The 20570-nt window shown below is 35.6% G+C and overlaps 12 protein-coding genes, 8 long non-coding RNA genes and 2 other non-coding genes across 22 annotated transcripts; 8 read left to right on the top strand and 14 right to left on the bottom strand.

Moving 5' to 3' along the window:
* Positions 1 to 159: 159 nt before the first annotated feature.
* On the bottom strand, positions 160 to 389 carry SPOM_SPNCRNA.6297. The gene has a single exon (NR_195647.1). It is a non-coding gene; the product is annotated as a non-coding RNA (long non-coding RNA).
* SPOM_SPBC21C3.14C (uncharacterized protein) lies at positions 246 to 3274 on the top strand. The gene has a single exon (NM_001022514.3). The coding sequence runs from the start codon at positions 403 to 405 to the stop codon at positions 2926 to 2928; it is 2526 nt and encodes an 841-aa protein (NP_596594.1). The 5' UTR covers positions 246 to 402; the 3' UTR covers positions 2929 to 3274.
* Positions 551 to 1721, bottom strand: SPOM_SPNCRNA.6296. The gene has a single exon (NR_195646.1). It is a non-coding gene; the product is annotated as a non-coding RNA (long non-coding RNA).
* Positions 2299 to 3101, bottom strand: SPOM_SPNCRNA.6295. Its single transcript, NR_195645.1, has one exon. It is a non-coding gene; the product is annotated as a non-coding RNA (long non-coding RNA).
* A 1-nt stretch (position 3275) lies between the features above and the next one.
* On the bottom strand, positions 3276 to 4033 carry rps1901 (40S ribosomal protein eS19). Its single transcript, NM_001022513.3, has 2 exons — positions 3939 to 4033; positions 3276 to 3782 (listed from the first exon to the last, which is right to left on the bottom strand). The coding sequence occupies exons 1-2, from the start codon at positions 4012 to 4014 to the stop codon at positions 3424 to 3426; spliced, it is 435 nt and encodes a 144-aa protein (NP_596593.1). The 5' UTR covers positions 4015 to 4033; the 3' UTR covers positions 3276 to 3423.
* Positions 4034 to 4764: 731 nt separating this feature from the next.
* SPOM_SPBC21C3.12C (thioredoxin domain-containing protein) lies at positions 4765 to 5422 on the top strand. The gene has a single exon (NM_001022512.3). The coding sequence runs from the start codon at positions 4897 to 4899 to the stop codon at positions 5269 to 5271; it is 375 nt and encodes a 124-aa protein (NP_596592.1). The 5' UTR covers positions 4765 to 4896; the 3' UTR covers positions 5272 to 5422.
* On the bottom strand, positions 4843 to 5227 carry SPOM_SPNCRNA.6294. Its single transcript, NR_195644.1, has one exon. It is a non-coding gene; the product is annotated as a non-coding RNA (long non-coding RNA).
* On the bottom strand, positions 5333 to 6822 carry ubx4 (UBX domain protein Ubx4). Its single transcript, NM_001022511.3, has one exon. The coding sequence runs from the start codon at positions 6785 to 6787 to the stop codon at positions 5510 to 5512; it is 1278 nt and encodes a 425-aa protein (NP_596591.1). The 5' UTR covers positions 6788 to 6822; the 3' UTR covers positions 5333 to 5509.
* Positions 6823 to 7670: 848 nt separating this feature from the next.
* On the bottom strand, positions 7671 to 7754 carry SPOM_SPBTRNATYR.04. The gene is given in 2 exon segments: positions 7671 to 7706; positions 7717 to 7754. It is a non-coding gene; the product is annotated as a tRNA-Tyr (tRNA).
* Positions 7755 to 8095: 341 nt separating this feature from the next.
* SPOM_SPBTRNALYS.09 lies at positions 8096 to 8178 on the bottom strand. The gene is given in 2 exon segments: positions 8096 to 8131; positions 8140 to 8178. It is a non-coding gene; the product is annotated as a tRNA-Lys (tRNA).
* Positions 8179 to 8934: 756 nt separating this feature from the next.
* On the bottom strand, positions 8935 to 11295 carry SPOM_SPNCRNA.1643. Its single transcript, NR_150539.1, has one exon. It is a non-coding gene; the product is annotated as a non-coding RNA (long non-coding RNA).
* Positions 9044 to 9897, top strand: rib7 (5-amino-6-(5-phosphoribosylamino) uracil reductase; the record flags this gene model as incomplete). Its single annotated transcript, NM_001355827.2, has 1 exon — positions 9044 to 9897. The coding sequence occupies one exon, from the start codon at positions 9044 to 9046 to the stop codon at positions 9848 to 9850; it is 807 nt and encodes a 268-aa protein (NP_001342945.1). The 3' UTR covers positions 9851 to 9897.
* oaa1 (acylpyruvase Oaa1) lies at positions 10111 to 11415 on the top strand. Its single transcript, NM_001022509.3, has 2 exons — positions 10111 to 10170; positions 10320 to 11415. The coding sequence occupies exons 1-2, from the start codon at positions 10124 to 10126 to the stop codon at positions 10936 to 10938; spliced, it is 666 nt and encodes a 221-aa protein (NP_596589.1). The 5' UTR covers positions 10111 to 10123; the 3' UTR covers positions 10939 to 11415.
* A 47-nt stretch (positions 11416 to 11462) lies between these two features.
* On the top strand, positions 11463 to 13253 carry car2 (ornithine transaminase Car2). The gene has a single exon (NM_001022508.3). It carries the CDS (start codon positions 11585 to 11587, stop codon positions 12899 to 12901), a length of 1317 nt encoding a protein of 438 aa, NP_596588.1. The 5' UTR covers positions 11463 to 11584; the 3' UTR covers positions 12902 to 13253.
* Positions 13211 to 14254, bottom strand: SPOM_SPNCRNA.1642. Its single transcript, NR_150538.1, has one exon. It is a non-coding gene; the product is annotated as a non-coding RNA (long non-coding RNA).
* On the top strand, positions 13459 to 15221 carry trm140 (tRNA (cytosine) methyltransferase). Its single transcript, NM_001022507.4, has 4 exons — positions 13459 to 13647; positions 13705 to 14366; positions 14421 to 14481; positions 14529 to 15221. Exons 1-4 carry the CDS (start codon positions 13517 to 13519, stop codon positions 14596 to 14598), a joined length of 924 nt encoding a protein of 307 aa, NP_596587.2. The 5' UTR covers positions 13459 to 13516; the 3' UTR covers positions 14599 to 15221.
* Positions 14394 to 15222, bottom strand: SPOM_SPBC21C3.06 (uncharacterized protein; the record flags this gene model as incomplete). Its single annotated transcript, NM_001022506.2, has 1 exon — positions 14394 to 15222. The coding sequence occupies one exon, from the start codon at positions 15220 to 15222 to the stop codon at positions 14854 to 14856; it is 369 nt and encodes a 122-aa protein (NP_596586.1). The 3' UTR covers positions 14394 to 14853.
* Positions 15223 to 15477: 255 nt separating this feature from the next.
* sap62 (U2 snRNP-associated protein Sap62) lies at positions 15478 to 16588 on the bottom strand (the record flags this gene model as incomplete). Its single annotated transcript, NM_001022505.3, has 3 exons — positions 16385 to 16588; positions 15627 to 16068; positions 15478 to 15563 (listed from the first exon to the last, which is right to left on the bottom strand). The coding sequence occupies exons 1-3, from the start codon at positions 16508 to 16510 to the stop codon at positions 15478 to 15480; spliced, it is 654 nt and encodes a 217-aa protein (NP_596585.1). The 5' UTR covers positions 16511 to 16588.
* On the top strand, positions 16538 to 17089 carry SPOM_SPNCRNA.6293. The gene has a single exon (NR_195643.1). It is a non-coding gene; the product is annotated as a non-coding RNA (long non-coding RNA).
* Positions 16950 to 17149, bottom strand: SPOM_SPNCRNA.6292. The gene has a single exon (NR_195642.1). It is a non-coding gene; the product is annotated as a non-coding RNA (long non-coding RNA).
* Positions 17150 to 17283: 134 nt separating this feature from the next.
* Positions 17284 to 19088, top strand: mrx14 (mitochondrial 54S ribosomal protein bL34m). Its single transcript, NM_001022504.3, has one exon. It carries the CDS (start codon positions 17411 to 17413, stop codon positions 17735 to 17737), a length of 327 nt encoding a protein of 108 aa, NP_596584.1. The 5' UTR covers positions 17284 to 17410; the 3' UTR covers positions 17738 to 19088.
* On the bottom strand, positions 17843 to 20369 carry cqd1 (ABC1 kinase family protein). The gene is made up of 2 exons (NM_001022503.3): positions 19483 to 20369; positions 17843 to 19427 (listed from the first exon to the last, which is right to left on the bottom strand). The coding sequence occupies exons 1-2, from the start codon at positions 20113 to 20115 to the stop codon at positions 17982 to 17984; spliced, it is 2079 nt and encodes a 692-aa protein (NP_596583.2). The 5' UTR covers positions 20116 to 20369; the 3' UTR covers positions 17843 to 17981.
* Positions 20370 to 20570: the final 201 nt, after the last annotated feature.

Below are 20570 nucleotides of genomic sequence, written 5' to 3'. Positions count from 1 at the left end.
TGTTGGTATTAAATTATTTCTATTCTTAAGTTGTCACTTTTAAGTAAAATTTACCTTTTATTTTTTTTGAATTTATCTCGATAATGTGTCTATGCGAAACTCGTCCATATATTATAATTGTAAACTCTCAAATACTGATTATTTTTATTTGAATAATAAAATTGGTGTTGGCATTCCCGCTTCTATAGGTATATAAGGTACACGATAATTGATTGAGTACTCTTAGTATAGGTTGCTCGACTATTACATCTTTCCCCACTTCCTATCTGCTGACCACAACTAGCAGCTAAAATATTGCTGCTTTGACTACAGTAGTAAAGTTGTGTTTTTAATTATTGTTTCCATTTTCCTTTTTCAAATAAGTTAGTTTTACTTTCTAACTGTACACTTTAGTTTCATAGAATGAAAATCGAAAGATACTTTAAAGCAATAGCAAGGGCATTTATTATTACTTTTTTATTTTCCCTTATTCTTCAAGATAATGGCGTGTTAGCTAGAAAAGCCAAAAAGCAGGACAAAGGTGCTGCTTTGAAAAGTATATATGATTATCACGTCCGTCCCTACGGAACGGTTGTTCAATCTCAAATTGCTAAAGCCAGTCCTATCGTAGATGCTGCAAAGCAGGCTACTGTTAATGTAAAGTCTTACTACGATGAGCATGCAAAGCCTAAAGTTGAGAATATTCGATATGAGGTTAATGAAGTAATCGATAAAAAAGTCGCACCTTGTATAAAAGCATTCAACGAAAAAGCCAGGAAAATTGGCTCTAAAGTGTTGGATGGCGATAATTTACGTGAACTCTATACAACAGGGAAGGAAAGGATTCATTTTTTTATTGTTGATGTTCTGATTCCGTTTTTTCAAAGAGTTGTACAAGAAGTTCGTACCATCTCGAGGGACATTGCCGAGAAGCTTCAATATTTTTGGGAGATTCATGCTATACCGGCATATCACCATTATAAACCCATTATTCAGAGAGGGGCAATGGATGGTTACATGCAATTACGCTATGTGTTTTTTCCTGCCGCTAAGGCTACAATCACTCAAATGATTGAGACGTCTATAAGATTTTTGCGTACCTTTCTGGACATGCATATTAAACCCCAACTTCAGCATATTTATGAGAGTGTTGTCGAGGAAAAATCGGAGGCCTTTGCATCAGCAACAAGCTCAAAAATACTGTCTGAAATGTCTGCTTCCATGGCGTCCAGCTCAGCACATTACACATCCTCTCCTACTATCTTATCGCGAACAAAGTCTGTAGAAACGCCTGTACCAATGGAAGCTGCAGAAGAAGAGCCGGCAACTGAATATTCCATTCCCTCTTCTGTTACTTTCAACAGTCAAAATGACTGCTTCTCCAACGCAATGAATTACCTTGAGCATGAGTATGAAACCTTGGTTTCTACGTTTACTCTTTCAGTTTCCGAGCATTGGGAAGATCTTCTTCGTAAGGCTACCGATAGTTGTCAAAAGGAACTTGAAGCATTTGAAGAGATCTCTAACCTTCGTGTATTGGCAGTTGAGAATTCCTTAGGAAATCTTATTCAAAAAGCCGAAGAATCTAATTACGATCAGGCAATTATGGATCTATTTGAATACGTTAAAGATTCTATTTTAAGGGTTCACGAACGTGCTATTAAACTCAGGACTCTAAGTGATTCAATTCGTGCGGACGTAGCTGAAAACATTGAGATGGGCATTAATTCAATTCGCGAACAAGCTGCTGCCTCTTCTGAGGTAGCCCTTGCTGCTTGCTCTGGAATAAAACACAATGCTGAGCAAGTGAATAAACTAAATGCACTGATTCAGAAAGTATATTCATACATTACTGCAGAAAGCGAAAAGGTTGGTAACCGTTATGGCGAAACTCTTGACAACGTTATTAAACAACACCTTTCACGGATAGGAAGTGTTGCTTCTAGTGCAGTCCAGCGATTAACTGCTGTAAAAAATTCCCATAAACTCAAAATGGTTGATAGATCTTCTGCTGAACTTCCTAACTTTGATTATCTCGTTTCCGATCAGGTCCATAAAATTGTTGAAATTAATGATGAGCATGCTGACTGTGATGATGTCAATTTCAGTACTGCATCTTTTGAAATATATGAAAGAAGCATTCCAACCCATGGAGCTGATTCTGAGCGTAAAATTTTGAAACGCGATTCTTTACTCAATGAGGATGATGAAATCTTCAATGATTTAAATAGTGATAAAACTATTAAAACAAATCAAGCAACCAGTACATCTTCTTCCAATACACAGGAAATAAGTTACACTGGCACGCTCAATGACAATATTAATGAAGGACTCTCCACTTTTCCATCGATCGATATTCCTGCATCCGAAGCTGACAACGTTTACTCTATTTTACCAATTGATGTTTCAACATCTGAGGCCGAAGGAGCTTACTCCATTTTACCTATCGATGTTCCAAAATCTGTTGCTGAAGAAACTTATTCCTTTTTACCTTCTGATGTTCCAAAATCTGAAGCCGAAAAAGTTTACTCCATTTTACCTATTGATGTTCCACAATCTGTTGCTGAAGAGACTTATTCCTTTAAGCCTAGTGATATTCCAGAGTCTGAAGCCGAAAAAATTTATTCAATTTTACCTATTGATGTTAAAGATCCAAGCTTGGAAAAAGATGGTCATGTAATTGATAGTTCTAACCTCCAGACTGATAGTGTGAAGGATTACTCCGAAGTAAGTCGCGCTGATAATCTGGATGCTAGTTCTGATACGATATTTTCCGTTTTACATGCGGAAAATGAAGCTTCAATAACTAAGGAGGTTCATTCTACTCCGCTCTCTGATGTCGCTAGTTCTGAAGCTGAGAAAGTATATACTATTTTACCTATTGAGGTGCCAACTGATCCATTGCCAAATTATTCCAGTGATGTTGAATCAGAGCTCACTTCAGATTGAGCATAGTTAAAGGGAAATGGATTAATGATATGGGAATTCAATTAAGTTTAGTATTTTTACTAGACTTGTGGAAAGAAAGTATCTATGTGATTTATGTTATTTAACGTCTACAGACTAAACCAGTCAAGATTTAATGAGCTTATTTAAGTTCTTTTGCTTTGCTGAACGCTCGTTGATGGAAAATGAGGAAAAACTAAGTATTTGAGCTTGAGTATTTTACTCGGAGAATGAGTAGACAGATGGTAATACCATGATCGTCGACGTGCCTATTACTATTTATTGTATACTTCGTAGAAAATTAGGAGAATAGAAATTAATAAATAATCCATGTGTTTTTATATTAATATGTCTGATACGGTAATGAAAAGTCTACAGGGATTACATGCCAGTTTAAAGGTAAAAGGTTTATTTATATTACGATTTTTTTCGTCTACTTATTCAATAAACCCATTAAGAGAAGCCACTTAAACACTTAGATTAAGACTATAGAAATGCTTACTCGCTTTCTTCTTCCAAAAGAGAGTAGGCAATACGGTCCAAATCACGTTGACCTTGTTGGGAAATACGGCGGCCACCGTTGTCGGACTTTTCAAGAACACCGATTTTCTCCAAGCTTTGAACAACTTTGCGTTGTACACTGCCAGAACCATCACGGTGATGAGAAGGGCGCATGCCACGGTTAACGGAACCACCATAGACCTTGCAAAGACGGCCAACACCAACTTGCTTGCGGAGATAGATGTGGCGGGCAATGGCAGCAGCGCGGACATAATACCAATCGGGGTCGTAAGGAGCTAACTCTTTGTGAGTACCAGTCTTGACGATGTCAATCCATTGAGGAGTAGTCATCTTGCCTAAAGATTGTATTAGTAAGTTAACAAATAATAGATGTTAGTTTTCAGGTGTATAATCTACGACCCTTTCGATCATCGAGAACAACCAAATGGGTATATCGAATATCGTATTATATCCACCGACAAAACTAATTTTTTTAAATAGGATAGACATACCGGAGCGCTTTAAGAAAGCAGCATAGGCAGTTATGAATTTTTGAGCGTCCACATCCTTAACAGAAACGCCAGCCATTGTGCAGTGTGGTTGTTACAAAGCTTCTCCAATCTGAAAATGTTGGCTTCGAAACAAATGTGACTGTTCCTCTACCCTACCCTAATTTTCTTTTACACAAAGCAAGTGAAGCGTAAGGTAGCGTAATTTCAAAGCGTTATTGTAGTAAAGTGACTGTTATTGTCATAACTCACTAATTGGTAAACATAAAATCGGTTTACCGCGTCCTGTCAAACTGCTTAATATAATTAGTTAGTAAAAGTAACGCTTGAATATTTTCATCTGCTGAATCAGTATTATTATGTTGAACCTGCAGTAGAAGTACTTTTTATTACTTTCGCAACTAATAAAATTTCCATTATATAAAAGAATTATTATTTTATTCCAACTATGAAAAAATCGTAATTTACTCAAATTATAAAAAGCACTGACTATAAAATGCAAATGCAATGCACGATTGACATACTCTGCAGGGTTAAATATAATCAGTAATTAACTAATTATACTTTCAATAAATTTTTTTTATTCTGTAAATGTATTGTTTTTCAATTTTTAAACAGCGGAAGTTATGATTGCAGATTTTGTATTTTGTTCTTATAGCGAAAACCCCAATTCACACAGTGTCAAGTCAACAAAAATATTTTATTCCTTAACTACTGAAGGACTTCTCTTTTTACAAACTTTGTAATTTAGAGATGGAATTTTGTCTTGAATTAGGCTAATGTTTCTCAATACTGAGAATCTGTAATGGGACAATGCTACTTTCTCACTAACCGATAGCAAGTTTGAAATTGAGGAAATAGTTAAAATTCTGGTTTTAACATTTACTTTAAGATACGATCAAGCCACTGTATTCAATATTCATTAAAATATTTGTATTTATCCAAACGTCTGACCACCAAAATGTTGTTACCATTGAAAGAATCACTGGAATCTACTTTAGCTAACGTTGCTAAAAATGAGACACTTTTCGTTGCTTATCTTGCTTCTGTTGATCCTCGTACTAAACAGCCTTGGTGTCCAACGGTTCGTGCGGCTTTGCCTCTCTTTAACAATGCCTTTAATAGCTCTAAAAAGCTCAATGTTGTCCATGTCTATGTTGGCAACATGCCTCAATGGAAAACACCACACAATGAATTTCGAGTGAAATTTGGTATCAGTGCAGTCCCCACTTTAGGTAAATATACTCGAGACGCCCAAGGAAATCTTAAAACCTCATTACTGGTAGATTATGACTGCCTTGACGCCAACAAGTTTTCAAAGTTTATCGACATATAAACCTACAATATTTCTTTTACGCTTTTAACACACGAATATACATCTTACTTTTTAAATTTAATGGAAATTTGTAACTTATAGCATATATTCGCAACACCAAGTATTATATCAGTCATTTATTGAAGTATTAATAGAGACATATAAAAACCCCAAGCACCAGCAATTTTATCATTTTTGAATCCTTGATCCATTAAAAACTGTAAAGAAACATTAAACAAAGGTCGTAAATTTTCAGATTTTACCTTTGTGCATAAACAGGATCTGAAATCGTATGGACACGAACCACTGCACGACCTATGTGTTCAACTATTAACCCTGTCGTAGGTAATGCCTCATAGTTGCTAAAAGTGAGTTGAAAAGATGTTGACTCTTCCGGAGAAAGATGGGAGGCAACAAAAGCTCGTAGTGTTTCGATGTTATCATCTTTGCTAAATTCATGTACGATGGACTTGCCATTACCGAAATCAAACTTTACAATTGCAGAAGAAGGTAAAGGTTTGGGAGAAGATGATTTAGTTAGTGAGGTAGATGACACTTGGTTCGCCCGTTTCCTTAATATACTCTGATATAATTCGAGTTGACTTTTGGTTGGTTGTAAATCATAACCGTCTGATCCATTATTTTCAGCTTTTTCTTTTTTTACCTGTGCTAGCATGGATGAAAACGACTTCTTTTTTGGAAAGGGAGATTTAGAAGAGACACTCGGAGTATTGTTAACTGCAACCTTTTCAATTACGCCCTCATCTTTTTCCTGATTTGAAACGGTAGGGAGTGATTCACCTGTAAGAGATTGTGAAGGTAAGTTTTGGTAAGAAGAAGGAGTAGATGGAAGCGATGGAATAGGCGTAGGCAGTGGTTCCAGTAATTTGTGAGCATCAACTGGGTATTTGGGAAAACTTTCTACAATATCGTCTTTTTTATTTTCACTTTCAATATCCATCAAATCTGCGTTCTTTTTTTCTTTGACATCACCATTGAAAGTTTGAGAGACTGGTGCCTGCTCCGAAACAATAGATTGTTGAGCTTTAATGGGAAACAATCTAATCAAAATAGATCCTTCGCGAATACCGTACAATAACAAAGGATTGTCAAATTCCTCAGACTTAAAATTTCGACCATTAATTAGAACGTGGCTTACTTTCGTAAGCAAAGAATGTCGCTCTAACAATTGTTTAATAGATGTTTCACTAGAAGCCTCATCAATGATACGGGCAGCTCCAGGAAGTTGAAGAGCAACTTTGATCTTTTTAGATTGGGGGCTAATTGAACTCGAAGATTTTCCACTTTGATTGGTGGCAGATTCTTTAACTATCAGTTTTGCGCCATTGATTATACCAGAAAGCCGTAAAAGCAAAGAGGTATCTACCTTTTTATCGCCATGTAATAATTCAAGGTTATGCCAGTCAGAAAATCCAAGTTGTTTATAGGAGGAAAGGATGACTTCTTGAAGAGTTGAAGATGGCGACAATTTGACGGGAACTCGATGAAACCCTCTGCACGCGTAAATAGTCGCCATTTTAATTACTTCCTAATTTGCGAACGGTAGAGGTTAAGTATTTTCAATATATGGTTCTTATAAAGCAGAGAATATGCGCTGCTTAGTGTTACACTATGTCATGACAAAGATATACGGAACTCGCTAAATATTCTTATAACATAAAAACAAAAGCAATTTAACAATCTCATCAAGGTTTTGAAAACTTAGGACGAAGTAAAAAAAATCATTGTTAAAAAAAAAATTGATTGTTTTGCCGTACTTATTAACTTCCATTTTACTAAAGAGGCAAAAACCAGTAGGAATATATCCTAGCATCGGTTATTTGAATTTCATTGCAACTTATTAATAACTTGCATTTGTGAGATAAAAATAAAAATATATATTTAATAAAGGTTTCATTAAATATAAGAAGCTTTTGGATGACAATTTTGTTATATTTAAACAAATCCTGTTCAAAATTAGCCAAAAAAAGGTGTTTGAAAACCATGAGTAAAAAAAAAAAAAAAAAAAAAAAAAAGGAAAGGGGCGTGAAAGGAAATAAATGTACTGCTTGCTAACAGTAAATCATTGAGAATTTTTCTATTTTTAAATTCAAAGTGCTTGGAAGAGAACGACCTCTCATACAACACAGGTAGATTCGTGCTCTATACGTTTAGTCAGTCTTTATCAAATTAGTATATATTTGTTAAATCCCTTATCCATTTTTATTGTTAAAAAAATAACCGCAAAATGTTATCAATTGGTCAATTTCTATGAGGTGGTGTTTCACCCTACTCTGGTACCACAAGTAGCCAGGGTGATACACTCCCAATTCTTTGCATCTGTTAGTTTATATTTGCGAAAATTGTTTAATAACTGTTTTGTCATTTAGGCTCATTCAATTATGATTTAAATAAAAAAATCTCCTGAGCCAGAATCGAACTAGCGACCAACCGGTATCGTTTTAATTACAGCCGGATGTGATAACCAACTACACCATCAGGAGGCTCTTGGCATACAGAACAGCATAAAATAAATATAGTCTAAAATTAAATCGGTTATATAATTTATGAATACTCCTCTAAAAGCTTTTGTGTTTAAAACAATAGTGAAATGAATTTAGCACGTTTCTCTCAAAATTAGCTGGAAGAGAGCTTGCCTTAGTGAGATAGGATGCAAGGGCAATCGATACGCGGTAATGTGTTGTATAGCCGGTGCTTGGTAGTAAGCATTTAATGTCTTTCAGGTATTGACAAACTAAACGCTAAATAAAATATAACCCTTATTTTTCTTATCATGCCGGTTAAGTTATGTAATTTCAATTTAGCGATTATTGAAAAAAATTAACTCCCAAGGCGAGACTCGAACTCGCAACCTTCTGATGACCATCATAAGAGTCAGACGCTCTAAACCGATTGAGCCACTCGGGACTTTACTTATAATAACTTTATGTTTTGTACTATATAAGATAGTATTATTAAAAGGAGGCTTCGTATTTCTCAAACAACTTACGAAACGTTATTGCTAGAGGTGATTGATAGCCGAACAACTGGTGTAAAATAATAATAGTGCGTAATCATTATTTGTTCAAGTTCAAAAACAATTGTTAACTAGAATTAACAACTGTCTTAGAATGTCCCCAAACTAATGCTATTAAGGGAAAAAACAAATCTGTTAATAGTAAAATCGGTATTTTTTTTTTGGAGCATTAGGTTTTTGGCGTAGGTGTTTTATATAAGGCTTTAGGACATTTGTTTACGCCGCTCATAAAGCACAAGCTCTTTATGATTGATGGTCGAGTAATTTACAACGGTGGAGTACTTATTATATTATTTATCATTTCAATCCGGTTTAGACGTTATAATGAGTTTATTGACATACTTATATACAATTGCTGTATGCTCATAAAAGTTATCCATAGCAAAAGAAGTGGAAATTATCGTCTTTTGACTTCTTCAGTAAAAGTCGTATACGTTGAAAATATAAGATGATGCGTATTTCTTTTCTAGTCAACTCGGAAAATTTACTTTTAAGATGAATGATATAATATTGAATGCGAATACATTTAGTAGATAGCAGAACATACAACATATGGTAGGTTCCCAAATCGAGACTTTGTTATGCCCCTTTACTAACAATTAGGCTTCTTCCTATTATCCTTAATACTTTCAGTTACTTTTTGTCTTTTGACCTAATCTTTGACGGACTACGTTAACTCTCGATAAAAGCTCAAATATTGTAACATCAAAGTTTGCAGTACATAAACTTGTTTTAATTATTTACATTTTTTGCCCTATGGAGTCATCTCAAGCTTATTTTCCTCCTTCCGCTAACAAAAAGCATGTCTTGTTAACATGGGCTCAGTCTATCAATGGTCGAATAGGTTATGTCGTGGAATCGCCTTCTCTTGGACAACTCAGGTTGTCTTCGAAGGAGTCGTTCGTGATGACCCATTTGCTCCGTACCAAGTTTGATGGAATCATGGTCGGCAGCAGAACGGCTGAAAACGATAATCCTAGTTTAACTGCAAAGCTTCCTGATCCAGCTAATCCTGATTGCCTGTTACCTTTAAACAAACAGCCTATTCCTATTATAGTGGATTCTAATCTGCGCTTGGATTATGCATCTCTTAAAGTCATTCGGCTGGCTCGTGAGCGTTTGGGGAAACCACCTTTAATTATCGTTGCACCAAGTATTTGGCAACAGGTTCAACACGATAGCAAGCTAAAAGAAGCAGTCAAGCTCATTCAAAGTGTTGGAGGCCGCTGTATCATTAGAAACGAGGATTCACCTGACAGTTGGTCGGATTATGTGGCGCTCGACAAGCTGTTGCAAAATGGTGTAAACAGAATCATGGTTGAGGGAGGAGCAGAGCTGTTAGCCAAAGCTTTTGGGTCTACCGACATTGATGCTTATGTGGTTACCATTGTTCCCAAAATTTTTTCATGTTCCAATACGACGGAAATTAAAAACTTGAATAATTTAAACTTGACCACAAATTCCCATTGGTATCCATGCGGACCAGATGTGATTTTCACAAATTATTCCGATGAATTTTACGAATCCTATAAAAGCCTGTTAACTAATTCCGACGCTATTTAGTAAACTCCTTAGCGGGAGTCTTTTGGAATATTTAATTACCGAAACGGTGTATCTATTTTTTTTCGCTAAGGCTTTTACCTATTAAACAGATTGAATCAACTTTATTTGATTTTGCATATTTATAATTTTAGGTACAGAAATAGCGAAGTTGAAAGCTGTACCCTAGTAAGACAGTTTCAATCCGCCAGTCAACCTGAAAAATTTTAAAGTCCGTGGACTTATAAGCTACCCATATTTTTCGAATACTACAGTCACTCACTAAAATTGTCAACCATGTTGTCACGGGCCGGCAAGGTTGTTTGTATTGGAAGAAACTATGCGTACGTTGTTACAAGTTCAAGATTTATTGATGATTCGAAGATATGGTTACTTGGAATCAAAAAAGCTGAAGGTCCAAAACGTCACTGAATTGTCGAGGATCTTAAACTTTTATTTTACATTTGAAGTAGAATACTAATTTTATATTTAGTGCTCACATTCGTGAGTTGAACAACCCCTTCCCCACCAAACCTTTCTTTTTCCTTAAACCTACTAGTGCCATTGTTGAACCTGGCCATGGAAACTTAATAATTCCTCCCGATGTATCTGCTCATTATGAAGTTGAACTAGGATTGATAATGAAGGATCGCCTGCCTGCCAGACGTCCAGTATCTTCCAATAGCTGGCTCGATTCAATTGGAGCCTACTTTGTAGGAATCGATATGACCGCTAGAAACATACAAAATGAAGCGAAGAAAAAAGGTCTCCCTTGGTCCTTCGCGAAAGGTTATGACACCTTTTTACCCGTTGGCCCCATCATTCCTAAGCATCTTATACCTGATCCCCACAATGTCATTCTGGAATTGTCACTTAACGGCAAGGTGGTCCAGAAGGACAGTACATCTCTGATGTTAAACAAGATTCCTAAAATATTCTCGTCAATCACTGAGGCCATGTCCTTGAATCCTGGTGATTTGGTGCTAACAGGTACTCCAAAGGGCGTTGGTCCTGTGGTACCGGGAGATATTTTGTCTGCTCGGTTGCTTACTGCGCAGGAGCAGGAAATAATTCCTAGTAAATTTGAAATCAAAGCAGAGAAATGTGATTAAATATTTACAAACATGCAACTTATGCTTGCTTTGTTAACTCTTTTACCACACAAAACAACTTTTTTTTGCTTTCTACATGAAGATTGTTTCTTGCTCTCAACATATGATTTATTTGGTTACAATCCCTGAAATAAACTAATTAGCGACTATAGTCATGTTTACACCTCTTTTCGCTTTGCGCTATTTAATATTTTTCATCTTATATGGAAAAGCCCTTCTTTAAATACCAGATTTACTCGAAGTACCGTTTCCGGTAGTAAAACGCATATAGAAAAAATTTAGGGTAGCAACAATAAGGGATTTCTCATGGTTAATGAATTCTCACACACATGTTTTGCACTTCGTCTCTCTTGCATATTTACCATACAAACTCCGAACACCCAAGTTCCGCGGACTCCATTATTGGAAATTTTCATTAAATAAGTATAAGGAATGTGAAGGACTACTTTTAAAAGTACATATAAGATCGAGCTCGTACGAGATAAGGCAATATATTAGTAGCATTGCCGAACCAAGAATTTGCCAAGTCTGATCTTCGAATCTGAAAAAGAGTAAACATCAAGGCAAAGTCAGATTATCAAAGGAGTTAAGAGATTATTGTGTAATCTTGAATCAGTTTTCTTTAGGTCTTAGTAAATTCTTCATTATGTCAGCCGAATCTTTGTTACATAACACTTTCTCTACCGAGCAAATCGAGGTTCTTGAGAACGAGTATGCTGCTCACAACTATCATCCTTTGCCCGTTTGCTTCTCCAAGGCTAAGGGGGCTAAGGTTTGGGATCCTGAAGGAAGAGAATACCTTGACTTTTTGTCCGCATACTCTGCGGTCAACCAAGGTCATTGCCATCCTAAAATTATTGAAGCTTTAGTTGAACAAGCTCAAAGAGTTACTCTTAGTTCTCGTGCATTCTACAATGATAAGTTTGGTCCCTTCGCCAAATACATCACTGAATACTTCGGCTACGAGATGGTCATTCCCATGAACACTGGTGCCGAAGCCGTCGAAACTGCTTGCAAGCTCGCTCGTCTGTGGGGTTACAAGGCTAAGAAAATTCCCACTGATGAGGCTATCATCTTGTCTTGCGTTGACAACTTCCACGGTCGTACCATGGGTATTATTTCCATGTCAACTGATCCCGATGCTCGCGATAACTATGGTCCTTACTTGCCCAACGTTGGCCCTAAGATTTCTGGTGCTGACCGTGTTTTGCGCTACAACAATATCGAAGATTTGAAATATTACCTTGACACCTTTGGTCCTAAGGTTGCTGCCTTTTTGGTTGAACCTATTCAAGGTGAAGCTGGTGTCATGGTTCCTGATGATGGTTACCTTGAGGAAGCTTACAAGTTGTGTAAGGCCCATAATGTTTTGTTTATTGCCGATGAAGTTCAAACTGGTGTTGCTCGTACCGGTAAGATGCTTTGTATTGAGCACTCAAACGTTAAGCCTGACGTTGTTATCCTGGGTAAAGCTATTTCTGGTGGTGTTTATCCTGTCAGTGCTGTTTTATCTTCTCGTGAAATTATGCTCAACTTTGAACCTGGTACTCACGGCTCTACTTATGGTGGTAACCCTCTTGGTGCAGCCGTTTCCATTGCTGCTTTGGAGGTTGTTAAGGAAGAAAAATTAACTGAACGTGCTGCTGTTTTGGGTGAGAAATTCCGTACCGCTCTTATTGAATGCAAGTCTCCTATTGTTCAAAAGGTTCGTGGTCGCGGTCTTCTTAACGCTGTCGTTATCGATGAGTCTAAGACCAATGGCCGTACTGCCTGGGATCTTTGCTTGATCATGCGCTCTCGTGGTGTATTGGCCAAACCTACTCATGGTAACATCATTCGTTTCTCTCCTCCCTTGGTCATTACCGAGGAAGACTTAATGAAGGGTATTGAAGTCATTAAGAAATCTTTGAATGATCTTCCTACCATTGATATGACTCCTTACGCTGAGAAGCCTATTCATTAAAAAACAATGCTTTAAACAAAAAAACTAGACGATTCATTCTTACTTACCTCCCTTCTAATGTTAAGGGTTCGATGACTACAGACCTTCTGTAATTATTGGTAACAATCAGTTTATAGTTTCTTACTGATGTAAGATTTTGACAAGCTAATTTGTTGATAATGGGAAGTGGTTTTTTACTTTACTCAAGCAAAAGTTGTAATTTATTATATATATAAGCACCCATTTATTGTAATTAGCGGGATGTTAAAATAAAAAATTTTGGACAATTGGATACCTTTGTGAATGAAAATGATAATTTGGTATAGCTTAGTGATTCATATAAAATATTTATATTTCTTTTTTTTATTTCAAATTATTTTACTTTCGTGGGCAGAAAATATCAATAGTCCGCTTTATTTGCCGTACTGCATGTAATGTATAGTTGTTGAAGTTAAAATTCATATTACCACAAGTTCGAAACCACTTTTGTAAGCTAAACTAAGAGTAACGTTTGATTAACTTTGGCATTCTGTTTTACATTTAATCCTCACATCATTTGCATATGAAACGTTTTCATCAACAACCAGTACCTAGTAGAAACCACTGCAAGTGGAATTAAAGAATTATTGGTCATAGATGGATACAACACCAGATAATTCTGAGAAGAAAAAAACTTCTTCTGTAAGAGAAGCAACTTTTTCAATTAATGAATCATTTGGGGGTCGTCTGCTCACAGAAGAAGAAGATGTTTTCGAGCAAAATGCGTGGTAATACTAAACAAGTTCATATGAATTGCATAGTACTAATTTACTTTAATTGTTCAGGGATCATGTAGAATGGGATGATGAGCATTTAGCATTGGCCAAAAAATGTATAGAGGAACAAAAACTATATCCTGTAACCGAAAAGGATGCTTATATGACACATCCTGAAAGGTACTGGGACCAATTTTATGGAAAAAACGAAGGAAAATTTTTCATGAATAGAAGATGGATTGCGCAAGAGTTCCCAGAGCTTCTTGACTTGCTAAAAGAAGATGCAGGAGAAAAATCAATTTTAGAAATTGGATGCGGTGCTGGAAACACTATCTGGCCAATTTTGAAGGAAAACAAAAACTCAAATCTTAAAATATTTGCTGTTGATTATTCAGAAAAGGCCATTGATGTTGTTAAACAGAACCCATTATACGATGCCAAGTTTTGCAGTGCTTCGGTTTGGGATCTGGCAGGATCAGACTTACTAAGATCCATTGAAGAAGCGTCTATTGATGCGATTACACTCATTTTCTGTTTTTCAGCATTGTCCCCCGATCAATGGCAACAAGCTATAGAAAACTTGTATCGATTATTAAAGCCTGGAGGATTAATTTTATTTCGTGACTATGGTCGTTTAGATTTGACGCAGCTAAGAGCTAAAAAGAACAGAATTTTAAGTGAAAATTTTTACATAAGAGGTGATGGTACAAGAGTGTATTACATGACAAACGGTAAAGTCAACGAAAACTATTATTAGTCCTTAATGATTACTAACTTTGCAATAGAAGAACTAGTGGATGTTTTTGGAAAAAATTTCAAAATTATTCAAAATGGAGTTGACAAAAGGTAAATTTTCAAACGGCTTTGCGAATCTGAACTAATCTCCATACTAGGCTTATTGTAAACCGAAAAAAAAGAGTCAAGATGTACCGTTGCTGGCTACAAGCCAAGTTTCAAAAATGACAAATTACTCATTCTTAAGTAATTTTCCCAAAGCTCATGGACTCAGGAATTTGGAGGCTTATGTTCATTGCCTGCAATGAAGCCATATACAATCATTTATGATAAACGCATAGCTTTTTGTGACTTTTATAAAGGGATTCCCATTAATTTATAGAATATTCATATAACGGTATCATGACTTGACTGAAAGAGGGAAGCCGTGTACATTTTAAAAAGTGTAAAATAAACACGTAATTACTTTTTATAGTATACAATTTAAGTGATACTAATTTTGTGATTAGGAAAGCTGGTAATGTCATCCTTAACTGGCTTTGCTCTTGCAAAACTAAGCTTTTCTCGAGCATAAAGACCAAATTCTTTTATATTTTCAACACCAATTGTTCGCATTATCAAACAGGAAGCGAAGGTAAAGGTTGAAACAGTTAATACTGATGTAAATGAAAACAATTTCCAAGTAATCAAAGTTGGATGCACCATTTTCTCAACAACTGGGTTTGGAGAAAAAAAATTAGGCCGTTTTAATATTGTCCGTTGTAGAACCCATGTAGACCAAAGGAAAGTTGAGCTAGATATCGCAAAAATCGCGTCCACTGTAGCGACATTTGCTAATTTATCGAACGCCATACAGTAGAAGTTAGCCAACTTTATCAATTGGTACTTCCACAAATCTGGGAAAATAAGTATATAAATCACCAAAATAGGTTTAGCTAGCACGGTTCTTCTACAATTCACGTGTGGAGAAACAATTCAGAATGATTGAGTTCGAATTCTTTTACACACATAAAGAACTGCGGTATTGATAAATTGGGAGACTGAGCGAAATATTTGGAAAAGACATTTTGTTTCATAAAAAGGAAATTTAGGATAGCAGCTCAAAATTTACGATATTTTTGTTAAGTTGTAAAAGAATTGGATAGTATATGTAGGTGCATCCCAATAACTCCAAAATTTCCCGGGTGCACGATCTATTTCGTGAGCATCTGCGCAACAAAGTTAATATAAATAAAAAATCAGTAAAACCAACATACCAATTTTAAAGGCTATTGATTCGTATGGTTCAGCAGCCACTACCAGATACTGAAACTTTCGGTCAGGAGCTTCAACACGCTGTTCATAAGCACTCATAATTCTGTATCTTGGCTTAGCGTTCACTTCAATATCTGGATACTTTATTTGGAAACGTAGGCCAAATTTTCCGCTTTCGGCTTCTCTTATTTTGGACACTTTATAACCGGGTCGACCAATTTTTACGACACTTTTTTTAACCTGGACATGGGATTGAGAAATGCCCAACAACACTTGTGGTGCATTCTCTTGAGACTTTTTATTTTCGAGAGCCTGTCTCCTGGCTAAATTTGTCTGGTGTTTTTTACCTTGTGTATGGGTAAGGTAAGAGTTTTCATTCGCATGTGTAGTGAGGCAAAGACGACATTCAAAAGTGCCTAAATGATTTTTCATCAAATATGGATCCTATAAGAGATTAGCAATAGAAATATCATCGCAAAGAGTTTGAGGAGGAAGCTTCAAGGTGATTGACAGGGTAAAAAAAAGATGTCCAATTAGTGTAACATGCAAAACAGCAAACAAGGAAGTAGAAAGCAAATCCTTTTCATTTATTATTGTTGTTATTTTAGTTGTTATAGTTAGCGAATTTAACAGCAACTACTAATAAACTTCAATAATATGTAACATACGTACATGTCTTACTTTACACGATTAATTCATCGGTAATTATAATTGACATTCAGCACTCAAATTTTCAGAATTCAGTGGTTTTTAAACATACCTTTGATAAATCAATGGTTTCTAGCGCCAATTTACGAAGACGCTCTCTACGTGCAGCATTTGTTTCTTGATAGCCAGCAACGCCTCCTCCTCCAAAACGAACACCTGCGCGGTTTTGATAATCCATTTTTTAGTTCCTAGAAAATCCAACACTTATTTTTCTGTACTTTCACAATGACAATAAAGTCCCCTAAAAGACGGTGGCAGAGGCTGTACTTTCGTGAACCCCTATGTTTAAAGAAATATCGCAATGCAGAACAATACGCTAAATTCTCATCGTCGATGCCTTTTTTTTAACAAATATTTTAAATAGCAGATTAGAGCTCCTTTTCTCCATTTTATTATGTCACGTAAAAACAAAAAAAAATAATAACTTTTGATAAATTTAATGTATTGATGCTCCCATATATGAGTATATTTAATATGCTTTCAATATTTAAAAAGCCGGGACTGCAGCAATTTGCTTCCAATTTAAAATACTGGGTATTATTAATAAAATAAAATAGATAAAAGAAAGTATAAGATGTCATTTAACTGCTAAAACCTTTTTTGTACTATAAATTATCACTTTTAGCCCATGAATCGAATTCATTAAACTGATGGATTTTACTATTTGGTAATCTCATGCCAATTATTTGTTGGGAAAAAGCAAAAGCGATATCAAATTTTAGGGGTTCAGGTTGCTTTCTTTAAGGGCGTATAAAGAATGGTTAATGAACTATTTATTAATAATAATAGTATTATTATTATATTACCGACATTCCAGTGAATTGAATGAAACTATTAAAACGTAGTTATTGGATTTTAGCAAAGATTTTAATTTATTGTAACACAAATATTTGAAATTTAACACTTCGAATGTCAAACGGTGCTACACTGATTCACTTCAACCTTTCTAATAACCAGCTACTCCATCACATCTCAAATCTCTTCATTTTGCACATTTACGTTCATATATAATTTTTATATTATTTTTTGAAATTTTTTCTCTTGAAATCCAGTCACCTGCTTTCATTCCTATTGCTTTATGATGTTTATGCAACAATTTCGAAATTTGTTGCATCCTGCCATGAAGGGAGCCAGGAATATTTCAATATTAGCTGGAGGAGGAACTATGAGAGGGTTTCCGACAAGAAACCCTTTTAATACCGCTACTTTATACAGTTCTTTACCGACTATGAACATCTTCGGTCAAATGCAGCAAGTGCGTTGGAAAACGTATGGAAACGAGTATCAACCCTCAAATAGAAAGCGTAAAAGAAAACACGGATTTTTATCTCGAATTCGTTCTGTTAACGGTCGTCGTGTTTTACGAGATCGAAGACAAAAAGGGAGGATGTATCTGAGCCATTGAGTACATATTATCTTTTAATGGGCTCTAATTTGCATTAGTAACCTCTATCAATTCTTCATTTAAGTAATGCTTTCTAGTTTGTGATACATTTTCTTTCCATTGGTTCTTTGTTTAATTTTACTTGTTGAACTTTGAACTTTAATAACTTCTTTAAAACACGAGTTTATAAAATTTATTTTCCATGTCTGCGACTATATTTTTCATGAACAATTTTCCATCATTTATAAAATAAACCGTAATTTTTTTATATATTGGGTGCGATCATATCGGACTTAACCCACTTTTCTACCGTTTCTTTAGAGGTGCTTAAAAGCAAAAATTGTCTAGCTTCTAAAGCTATCCATAATTGAACCATTGGGTTTGTGAGTGAGACATTGGATTTCGATGAAGCAGAACGAAGATATGGTGTAGCATTACTTAATAGATCCATTTCTGGATATAGTTGGCGTCCAGCGCCTTCAACTAAAAGGATAGATAGCACAGTATTTGCGAAATTTGCTTCAATTCGAACATGATGCTCTCTCGCCATAGTCATTACTTCTTGTAATATAGTTCCTATTTGAAGTGATTTCAGTGAAAGCGTGCTCTTTTGAATTTCATTCAACAAATGTTCCATTTTAAGAGCAAATATGTCTTTGTTTATAACGCGTTCTGTCTGCCTGCTCCTTTCAACCATCAACAGTCCAGCCTCATAGCCATGGAAAGTAAGTACGGCTTGAAACAGATCCAAAAAATTTTTCTGATCCTGCGTACTAAGTTTCGTTACTAATCCAGCATCCAAAAATACTAAAGTCGGTCGATAGCCCAAGATGTTTAATTCTTCCATAGCAGAATCCCATTCCTCCGTCGAACATGTACTTAGAATTTTATAAATTGAGTCATTAATCTCATTATCTTGATTAAAGATTGTTTTAGGGATTCCTTTGTAAAATTTAACAAGGACATTACCCGGATGAAGATCAGCATGTGTAAAGTTGTCAACAATAAGCATTTGAAATAATGCATTATTTCCTGTGTTAGCTAACAACTTGTTAAATGGTCCTGACTTATGTTTGAGGAACGCGCTTAATGGGATACCCGGCATATAGTCTTCTAGTAGGATTTGATTAGTCGTGTAATCATCATAGGGAGCTGGAAATTCAACATATCTATTTCCTCTAAAGTTAAGACGGAACTGGTTGAGATGAAGCGCCTCATAATGTAAATTCAATTGCTGGTTTAACATTGCCCCAAATACCTTAACTTCGTCGGGCAGAGAAAGCCACTTCATTGAAGGTACCAAATTAATTAATTTTGCGAAGAAACCTAAGATTTGTAAGTCTAAAGAAATGTATTTTTCAACATTCGGGTGCAAAACTTTAATGGCTACATCTTGAGTCACTGGCGCATCAGAGATATTTTTCTGTCGAAACCCTATAGATTGTAGCATACTTGTAAAGTAGGAATTATCTTGCTGCGTAGCTGCTTTCTTGATGGTAGCCGTATAGACTTGAGCAATTGCTCCAACACCTATAGGTATTGGGTTAAAATTAACAAAAATTTCCTCGATAGATTCCACTTTATAAGTCTTGCAGATGACTGATTGAGTATAGGCAAGGCTGTGGGGCGTTACATGTGAATGTAATTTGGACAGTGTTTTACAGAAAGCAGGAGGAAACAAATCTGTCCGTGAAGCAGCCCATTGTCCCAACTGCAAAATAAAAAAATAATGTTAGTAACATGATAAGCGTAAATTCAAAACGTACCTTGATAAACGTTGCTCCTGCTCTTTCTAATTGAGTAACGAGGAAACGAAGCCAAATGGATACGGTTAAAGACGACAAAGATCGAAGATGCAGGAAAGAAATAAGAGCGATAAACGGTAAGGTAATAATAATTGGAGAGAAAATAATAAATAAATTAAATGACCTGAGGAGAATATTAAAAAATTGTTTTATTTTTCCAAAAATAGAACGAGGTCGATTGCTTCTCTCTTCTAATTCAAGTTCGTCAAAGGAGAAAATATTATTCTTTCGATTTTTGACTCTGTATAAAATCCATAATCCTCCGACCGTAAAAGGGAGGACAAGAAATGTAATCCTTAGTATCCTCCATTGCTTCTGGTCTTCACTTTTTTGTCGGGTTGTAAACTTTCTTGCAAATATAGGTTTGGGGAATAAAGATATATGCTTCAATCGATTAACCAGTACGTGCTTTTTTTTGTATGGTGACCAAACTGACTGTGTCCCGCATAACCTTTTCCATCTTGTGTTCTGCGAGTTAACGACAGGAATATAATTTCTTTGAATAATGAAAGCAAAACGAGAGTTTGCAGAAGGAATCATGCTTAGACTAAGTCCCGAACGTATGTGAGAATTCCAGTGAGAAAAACTAATCATGTTCACCAATTATTGACTTTCAGAAGAGCATTTCCTTATCAAGAATCAAAAAAATAAATAAACTAATTACAATGGGTATTTTCGATTGAAAACACTGGCAAACCTGATAAAGAAAATAGGAATTGTTCAATAAATGTGTATAGCAGCTACTAAAAGAGGTGTTTCAAAGAATTTAGGAAACCCTGTCAACCTTTAATATCTTGAAAATAAAGAATGCACCAGTTCAAAAATATTGCTCAAATTTACGTGTCACTAGTGTCTATTGGTGTCAACGTCGAATGACGCTGTCTACTTGTGACTGGGAGAAAGAAAAATAATAATTGTTAGCCAAAATGAAGACTGTAATAATAATCAATTCTTTCATTTTATAAATAAAATATTGACTAATTAATGCTCAGTTCCTATTTGGATTCTATAGAATTGAACTTACAGTATGATAAACTGGATATGATCAT

Source organism: Schizosaccharomyces pombe, assembly GCF_000002945.2.
Source record: "Schizosaccharomyces pombe strain 972h- genome assembly, chromosome: II".
NCBI lineage: Eukaryota > Fungi > Ascomycota > Schizosaccharomycetes > Schizosaccharomycetales > Schizosaccharomycetaceae > Schizosaccharomyces > Schizosaccharomyces pombe.
This window is presented reverse-complemented; position numbering and strand designations above follow the sequence as displayed.